Source organism: Paroedura picta, chromosome 2 (assembly GCF_049243985.1).
Source record: "Paroedura picta isolate Pp20150507F chromosome 2, Ppicta_v3.0, whole genome shotgun sequence".
NCBI lineage: Eukaryota > Metazoa > Chordata > Lepidosauria > Squamata > Gekkonidae > Paroedura > Paroedura picta.
In genome coordinates, this window is record NC_135370.1 from 169,692,173 (window position 1) to 169,701,465 (window position 9,293).

Sequence of the window (9,293 nt, forward strand, 5' to 3'; positions counted from 1 at the left end):
ACACCAGGAGGTGTTCAGGGGGTCACTTCCATATCTTTTAAGCTCCAAGTCTCTGTATCATCCCTTTTGATGAATTATTGTCTGGATAATAAGTAAATGGATGTGGTTCTCTCAGACACAGACACTCTTTAAAAGAAAAGCTTGATCTCAAATGTTGCTAGTCACTCTGATGCTGTGAGTGGTATGTTTCTTTTTTAAGAAGAGTTGGTTCTTATATGTCGCTTTTCTCTACCCGAAGGAGTCTCAAAGCGGCTTACAGTCGCTTTCCCTTTCCTCTCCCCACAACAGACACCCTGTGAGGTAGCCCTGATATTACTGAAGAAGAAGAGTTGCTTCTTATATGCCGCTTTTCTCTACCCATATGTGTCTCAAAGGGGCTTACATTCACCTTCCCTTTCCTCCCCACAACAGACACCCTGTGAGGTGGGGGAGGCTGAGAGAGCTCTGATATTACTGCTCGGTCAGAACAGCTCAAACAGAACCGTGACTAGTCGAGGGTCACCCAGCTGGCTGCATGTGGGGGAGCGCAGAATCTAACATAGCTCACCAGATTAGAAGTCCGCACTCCTAACCACTACACCAAACTGGCTTTACTTTGCACAATAGAGTGATGGAAAAACAAAATACATAATGCATCATCATGCATTCGGGGCAATTCTGTCTCGTCCTTTTCCGCATTGCTTAAGTTAATTGTATTTACCATATGTCACCACTACTTAAGAGCAAAGGATGCATTTTGAAAAACAGCTCTGGACAGAATGAATTAAATTCTATCTGTGCTGTATTTTGCAGAACTTAGGGAGACAGGCGATGGCAGGCAGGGAGTCCATAGGAATCAACTTGTCAAACATGACAAAGCATGCTAAATATGGCTAGGATGTGTATATGTAGTTGAATTAATGCACATCCCTGTACATCCCAAGGTTTGTTACAAGCATTAGCACGAGGGGTCGAGTGGGATCTTAATGATTGCCTGGTCCGGATGGCCTGAATAGATAAGGTCAGGGCAGTATTGTTCTCTCAGCAAAGCCACGATAGTGCAAGTTTAAGCCACTGGCAGCCCAGCAGTTTAATCCGAACTAGAGAGGCTTTCCGACAGACCGCCCACCCCTGTGTAGCCTCATCCCTTATTTTGCAGTGCAGCCACTTTTCATATGTGTTGCGGGTTCACAGTCAGAAGGGTCACACACCCAAAGCACAAATATGGATCATGGAGCTGCTCCAAGCGCTGAGGGTGGGGGTAGGAGAAAGCCCATTTCTTCATCTCTGAATCTGGTCTTCAAGAACATACCATCCTCTCCTCCTTTATCAGTCCCCGCAGTCTCCATTTGAAAGCTTCTCAATGTCAGGTGTCGGGAGCCTGATGCCCAGGAAGAACTCATCAGAGTAGACTGATTTGGAGCTGGATTGATCAGGGGTTTGATGCTCTGTGCAAGATATCTTTATATGTACCAATGATTTCTAAACCAATTGCTCTCTCTTCCCTGCACGCACCGCAAATGTGAGCTGAAGTGTGCTAAGAATAATTGAATGTGTGTGGGGTGTGCTTGTATCTGATCTCAAAGCAGAGACTGCTTCCTGATACATTTTGGCCCTACAAGCCCCTGTGAAGGAGGCCTATGGGTTTACATAGGTAATCTTACAATGTCATCTTTATGCTTAATAAAACGAAATATGATTGGACAGGGGGTTGGACTAGACGGCCTGTATGGCCCCTTCCAACTCTATGATTCTACGATCAAAAAATGGATTCCTTGTGTCCAGATGAATATGCTAGGCAAGAATTTCCAGCAGAGAGGACTGGTTTTTACCAGCCCTCAGGATCAAGAATGTAGAAAGAAGGACACAGTGAGGCATCCGAACATTCTCTTTTCCTGACAGGTTAATTCCCAAAAGCTGTTTAGGCCTCCTTCCCTTCAAGGGAAAAAAAAAAGCCAAGATAGCATCCATTCACATCTAAGAGGAGCCCTGCTGGATGAGACCAGCAGTCCATCTAGGTCAGCATCCCATCTTACACAGGGGCCTACCAGGTCCTTGAGGGCCAAGAAGGCATAGCGACCAAGGCCTTCAGCACTCTTCCTTGCTGAATAAAATCAGAGTCCAGTAGCACCTTTAAGACCAACAAAGATTTATTCAAGGTGTGAGCTTTCGAGTGCATTCACTCTTCGTCAGACTATGAACTGGCCATAACAGTAGGAATATATAAGCAAAAGTTAATCCTGTTACATGAGTAAACTGTATCACAGCATCCAAACCACAGCTACATGATAACTCCCTGCCAAACCAGCCAATCAGGCCCCTTGAACCCATTTGTAGTTCACAAAATTTGAATCTTCATTGCTGGTGTTGGAAAACTTATCAACAGCTGGTATGCCCATATTGCTTTGTTGTTGTTTTCTTCTCTGCAGATGTGCTTCTCCCTCTAATGGATGCTTTGATATTACATCAGTGTATTTCCCTCAAGTTTAAATGTGCAGGGAAATACAAGAGGGAGCAAAATGTGAGGAAAAGTGGGGGGGATGAAGCAACATGGGCACCCAGGTGATAAAAAGAACAGTGCAGAAAACCTGCTCTTAGTTCTGGCAAAGGGCAGAGTTCATAGCAATGCATGGATGCAGCCCAAATCCCAGCATCTAGACGAAAAGCTGCACACACCTCTGCCATGATTCTTGAAAATATTGATGCTGAAATGCAATGTACTTGGGTCTCATTCACTGGCATTTATAATGGGTTCTCTGAATAAGGAGATTACTTGTATTGTGCATTTCTTACTCGTTGTTTTTGTATTCCCCCCCCCTCCCCTTCCTCAGCCTGATTTGCAAATCAGAGCCTCGGGAAATAGTTCCTCTTCAGTGGTACGCAAAGCCATACGAGTGGGGCAAGGTAAGATTTGCCAAAACAACGAAGGACCGTTAGAATAACATGATGCCGCATTTAAGGAGGCTGCAAATATAGCTGCGAACACGTTCAGCGGTCGAATTTACTGCGCTCACACATGGCACACATCAGCTGATTGCTCAGTCTGTTCAGTCCATACCAGGTTTACACACACACAAAAATGCTAATCCACAGCCTTTTGTGTCTCTCATGCCCCTGCCACCAGGGATGAAAGGAAAGGACATCCAGGTGGCCAAAGGAGCTTCCAGTAAGAAGGCTCTGCCCCTAGACAAAGAGGAAGAAAGTGAGTCAGACGGCAAGGAGGATTGGGACCTACAGAGGCCCCTAGAGTTGGGGCTCCCGGGCCCCAGCCGAGAGTCACCCACGGCTCAACTGCTGGAAGTACCAGTGTCCTTGCAACTGTCTAGCCCCGAGGGTCCTCCAGGGTGCTGGAGGCAGTGGCAGCAGGGAAGTTTGACAGCGCGCAGGTGGAGTGCTCAAACGAGATGGCGCACAACTGAGTGCGCTCTTGCTGATGAGGACCAGGTGCAGCTGAAAGCAGCGCGAAGCTGTTAACTATAGCAGAGAGGTTGTACTTAAAAGGCGCCAGGACCTAAGCTTCTTTGTAGGTGCAAATCAGTGTTCCCTGCCCTTCCGCTTGGATTCCTGGCTCTTCTCTCGCCATGGCGAAGCTCTTCTGGTTTGTCTTCTGGGATACAACCTCGACTTGCTCTGTGGCAGGGGTAGTCAAACTGCGGCCCTCCAGATGTCCATGGGCTACAATTCCCAGGAGCCCCTGCCAGCAACCGCTGGCAGGGGCTCCTGGGAATTGTAGTCCATGGACATCTGGAGGGCTGCAGTTTGTCTACCCCTGCTCTATGGATCTGCGAGTCTCCTTCTGGTAACCTGTCTCCTGTGCCCTCGTTCCTGCATCTTGTTCTGGCCCTTCTACGAACCCCAGCACTACCTGGGTTCACTCCCCACGTGTCTCCCTCACCCCAGCACTGACTCCCAGACATGACCCCTGGCTTGCTTTCAGATCAGGCTCTGTCTTCTGCCCTTGTTGGCTCGTACCCAGCTTGACAACGGACTGCTAGCAACTCTGTTCTTGGGCTGCGTCTGGGCTGTGGCTCTCCGGCTGCAGGTGCAGAAGACTGGGTTTGATTTATTACCCACCGCTATCAAGACATCTGGGTTTTAGTGTGGCCTGGCAAGGTAGCACATTAAGGGCCCCTTAGTCAATAACTGAAAGGGTGGATTTTATCAAAGCACAACATTTATTTGTAATGGATTTATATGATTTGTGAGTGATCTCTTTAAGAAGAGTTGGTTTTTATATCCTGTTTTTCACTACCCGAGGGACTCTCAAACCGGCTACAATCACCTTCCCTTCCTCTCCACAGTAGATACCCTATGAGGTAGGTGGGGCTGAGAGAGTTCTGAGAGAACTGCTCTGCAAGAACATCCCTAAGGGAACTGGGACTGGTCTCGGGTCACCCAGCTGGCTGCATCGGGAGGACTGGGGAGTCAAGCCCGGTTCTCCAGATTAGAAGTCGCTGCTCTTAACCACTACCCCGTGCTAGCTCTCGAACATTTGCCTGCTGAGCCAGCAAAGCTACAAGGCAAGGATTTGGGGTGAGGGGGATAGGTTGTAGAACTCAAATCGGGCTGCGTGAGAGCACACATACACAGAAGGCCAATTCTGCCAAACTGCATGGTTAGTATATACTAGAGTGGAACAGCTTGCCAAGCACCCATGAGTAGGGTTGTGTGCTCCGGTGCGCTTCAGCGATCACTGAAGCCTGAAGCGGCCAGTGCTGCAGCGCGGAGGGGAGGGGCAGCGCCATGAGCAGTGGGTTTGATGAGCTATTATACTGATCATCGGAAAATTGGGTTTCTGTTTGCCGCTGGGAAAGAGGGAGGAAGCAGAACCATAACAGTAACTTTTCAGCATTTCAGGCAGGAACTCTTTAACAGGATGGCATTTAATCCACACAGCCAGTCGGACATCCTGCTTTGCAAATGCCCATCGAGCCTCTCGCACTTTCTAAAAACATTTGACAAGCGGCAGGAAAGGTGTTGGCAGGGGCCATGGCACCCGCGGGCATTAGGCTGGGGACCCTTGTAGCAAGCAATACAAGAATAAAAGAAAACAGTTCTCATTTTTCAGGCATGTTCTAAAACAATCCCAATTGACTACAGTCATGCTTTTTTTTGGGGGGGGGTAAGAACAGATGTCCTGAGTAATTCCAGCTTGTTCAATATTTATTTCCTCTGTCCTGGCCTTGATACTAGGTAACCTTTTAAAGCAGAGATGCCCCCGACTGAACCTGGAGCCTTCTGCCTCCAGAGCATGGGCTCTTCCACTGACTCTGAAGACTGATTATTTATATGGTCAATATCTCCTGGCCACCGTATCCCATAACCCTTTCAGCAAAGACTCAAGGAGGCCGTGAGCACTCATAGAAAGCTATGATCTCTTCCCCATAACCCAATCCTCCTTCCCCACGGGCTTTCCTTCCTTCTCAGAACTTAAAAAATGTTCATGGCTTGATATGACCTTTTAACACTCTAGGATTTGGTTAATCACCTTTCCAATTTTATTTTTTCGTTATCTGAAGAAGTTTGTCATCGAACAGTCTGAAGTGGATGTGCGAGAGAAGAATGCGTCCCTCTACCAGTTGCACAAGCTGATTCTGTTGAACGCCTGAGCCTCTGATTCCAAGCACACTTCCTGGAAGGAAATCCCATTGAAATGGACAGAACATATTGCCTAATAAATGTATTGTGAGTTCAGAACATTGACTATTTTCGCTGTCCTCTTTGTTCAGGTGCAAAAGGAATGCGAGAAATGTTTTAAGCCAGTGGTAGTCAACCTGTGGTCCTCCAGATGTTCATGGGCTACAATTCCCATGAGCCCCTGCCAGCAAACGCTGGCAGGGGCTCATGGGAATTGTATTCCATGAACATCTGGAGGACCACAGGTTGACTACCCCAGTTTTAAGCAATGCATCCAAAGTTCTCAGTTTGTATCTTTTCCCATCTGTCATCAGTTTGACCTTTAAAAACCAAGTATGTCCATCAAACCTGATTTGGGATTATTTGGGGAATAAAGCTGGTCCTCCTGATGTCTCATTTCCCTTCTCTTGAAACTTTGCTAAATAGCAGTTCAGGAAGGGAGATTCCTTAGGGATGGTAATCGTGGGAGAAAGAGGATTTGGCTGTTCTGTGCTGTTTTCCTGATCTGTTTGGTCCCCTTGAAGCACTGTTTATCCAGAAAGGGGGAAATGTACACCTCTCCTGGGGCAAATGGCACCTCCAGAAAAGTCTTATGCTGCCTTTGAGAAGCCCAAAATCATACCTGTTCTCTCCCCTTTAACAAAGAGGAAAGACATGGGTGATCTTAACTCCTTTGGTACTTTGCCAAGTTTGGTCCTTGCTTTTCTCTTTAAAGGTTTAGGAAGAAGCATATTTTGCTATAGTTCAGAAGATTCTGTTTGTGGGTAGCTCATTTAACTGTTCTTCAAATGACCAAACTGATAATTCCAGCTAAGGAGCTTGCGTTTTAATCCTTTGTCTTTCTGTATGGCTGTTGATATTTCCTTTTTGCTTTTGGGTTACTGTATGCCGGTTCCAGTTATTTGCCTTTTGTTACTGGCTGGGTAACAACTTATAGTTTTGTTATCCAGAATAAAGTTATTGAACATTTATACTGTCTCTTGGTGATTTTGTGTTGAAAATCTACATATAAATTTGGCTGTGAAGCAGAAAGAAAAGAGCTGGGCGGTTTTTCTATTATTTTTACTACTTGAAGGAGTCTAAGGGTGGCTTACAATTGCCTTCCCTTCCTCCCCCCCAAAACAGAGACCCAGTGAGATAGGTGGGGCTGAGAGAGCTCTGAAAGAACTGTGACTTAGTTAAAGCGCCAGTATGGTGTAGCGGTTAAAAATGACAGCTTTTAATCTGATGAGCCGAGTTTGATTCCTCACTCCTCCAGCTGGTGTAGTGGTTAGGAGTGTGGACTTCTAATCTGGCAATCTGGGTTTGATCCTGCACTCCCCCACATGCAGCAGCTGGGTGACCTTGGGCTTGCCACAGCACTGATAAAACTGTTCTAACCAAGTGGTGATATCAGGGGTTCTCTCAGCTTCGCCCACCCCACAGGGTGTCTGTTGTGTAGAGAGGAAAGGGAAGGCGACAGTAAGCCGCTTTGTGCCTCCTTTGGGTAGAGAAAAGCAGCATATAAGAACCAACTCTTCTTCTGGGTGACCTTGGGCTCGTCACAGACCTTATAAAGCTGTTCTCACAGAGCAGTCCTGTCAGAAGTTCTCTCAGCCCTGCATATCTCACAGAATGTCTGTCGTGGGGAAAGGAAGAGAAGGTGATTGTATGCCACTTTGAGATTTCAGGCAGAGTATAAAAACCAACTCTTCTTCTACTGGCCCAAGGTCACCCAGCTGGCTGCATGTGGAGGTGCAGATCTTCAGATTAGAGGCCACCGCTCTTAACCGCTACACCATGCTGATTCTCATTGGAAGGCAATAGTAAACCATCTCTGCTCAGCTTCCGTTGAAACCCTATGCTGGGTAACCATAAGCTGCATGTGACTTTGAGGGCATATCTTTCTCTTCGCATTTAAGGTTAAGGAGTCAGACTTCCAGACAAGGTGACTTCGCTTAAGGACTTGTTCTTAGATATTAAGTATTGTTGCAGAGAACTTTGTAGGATTCAACCAGCGTGTCTTCAAGTCACTTGTAAGAGATTTGTCAGGAGGAGTCACTTCCACACTTGGGTTCAACATAGACCATCTTGGAAAGCAATTTTCAGTTTTTCAATGAGAAAAAACTGTTTCAGATTCTTCAAGGTTCACAGGATCTGAAGCTAAATGGGTGGCAAACTGAAAAAGTAACTTTTTGGAACGCTCTTCCCAAGGAGATCCATCTGCCTCCTCCTGTCATCATTCCACTCGCAAGTGAAGACTTAGATGTTTTGCTTGGAGTACCTCCAACAGAACCTTTATTGGCTGCCTTGCTGGTTGTGTGCTTCCGTGTATGTATTTTTATTGTGCGTGCATATGTATTTGAACATATATGTTAAATGTTTTAATTTTAAAATATCTTAAAGGCTGATGTTTGCTGTCATGGGGGATCCTATCTGGGTCTAATGGCAGCATATAAACATTTAAAACAAATAAAATTGAGACCAGTTCCTCCACCCCCCCAAAAGATCCCAGTTGGAAAGTGCCATATGTCCTAACTGATTTATGGCAACCCCTTAGGGTTCTCAGGGTAAGAGACATTCAGAGGCATTTTGCTATTGCTGGCTTCTGCATAGTGACTAGGGATGGTCATTTTGTTGCTGAACCACAAACCTATACAAATGAGTTTGGTTTGTGGGTTGAATTGGTTTGTATGGGGTCATGACTGCTGATTTTTGCTCCCCTCTGCTTTCCATGTGGAGCAGAAAGCAGGGGTTTATATAGCTCGGAACCATTTAAACCACTGCTTTCTGCTCTTCACAGAAAGCCGTGGTTTAAGTGGCTCAGAGCAAACATTTGTTTCATCCCTTCATGACCTAAGACCTCCCTCAGGAAGAGACCGTACTAAAGATTTAAAAATCAATTTGCATCAACTTTGTTCAAGGATAGGCTGACTTGATAGCAGACCTAGATATGTCCTTTTAATATCTCTGTACCTTGTGCCCTAGGCAAGGGGAGCCCGATAAGATTCTTCCAGACAGGAGGACCACTTACACTTTAATTTTATCATACCTCATTTCTTGGAATCTGTTGCCCCCTGGTGGGCCTTTTGGGTTTACTTAGTAATTTGATTATCTTGCTGTTCCAAGGATGCTCCAAAAATCCATGCTAGCCTATTGCTGCCACAGGACAAAATCTGAGTCCAGTGGCCTGAGTCCACGTTTAAGGCTAAGAAGAATAGTCGGTTCTTATATGCCACTGTTCTCTTTCAGAAGGAGTCTCAAAGCACCTTACAATCACCTCTTCTTCTCCCTACAACAGACACCCTGTGAGGTAGGTGAGGCTGAGGGAACCCTGATATTATTGCTCAGTCAGAACAGCTTTATCAGTGCTGTAGTATACCAAAGGTCACCCAGCTGGCTGCATGTGGAGGAGTGGGGAATCAAACCCAGCTCGCCATATTAGAAGTTGGCACACCTAACCACTGCACCAGTTTAATTGTGGGTATAAGTTTTCTTGTGCATGCATACTTCAGATACATTGATGTTATGTTATGGGTGGATTCCTAGATAATAGGCCCATCAGTGGCCACTGAATAGGAACTTCCACATCCAAAAGCATTGTTGCTAGGTGTGTGTGTGTGGGGGGTGGGGGGCTGGGGGTTAGGATTCCAAAATCCAGATTGGCAAACTCCTGGGGATTAGAAGATGAATCCTGG

General features: G+C 46.2%; 1 protein-coding gene across 1 annotated transcript in view; it reads left to right on the plus strand.

The window, feature by feature from the left end:
• Positions 1 to 6,585, plus strand: part of TDRD9 (tudor domain containing 9) — a 102,004-nt gene extending 95,419 nt beyond the window's left edge. Inside the window, exons 35-37 of the mRNA XM_077323792.1 lie at positions 2,811 to 2,883; positions 5,499 to 5,744; positions 5,862 to 6,585. Of these exons, the coding sequence (XP_077179907.1) occupies positions 2,811 to 2,883; positions 5,499 to 5,588 (163 nt within the window). The 3' untranslated portion in view covers positions 5,589 to 5,744; positions 5,862 to 6,585. The remainder of the gene's footprint in view (positions 1 to 2,810; positions 2,884 to 5,498; positions 5,745 to 5,861) is intronic.
• Positions 6,586 to 9,293: the final 2,708 nt, after the last annotated feature.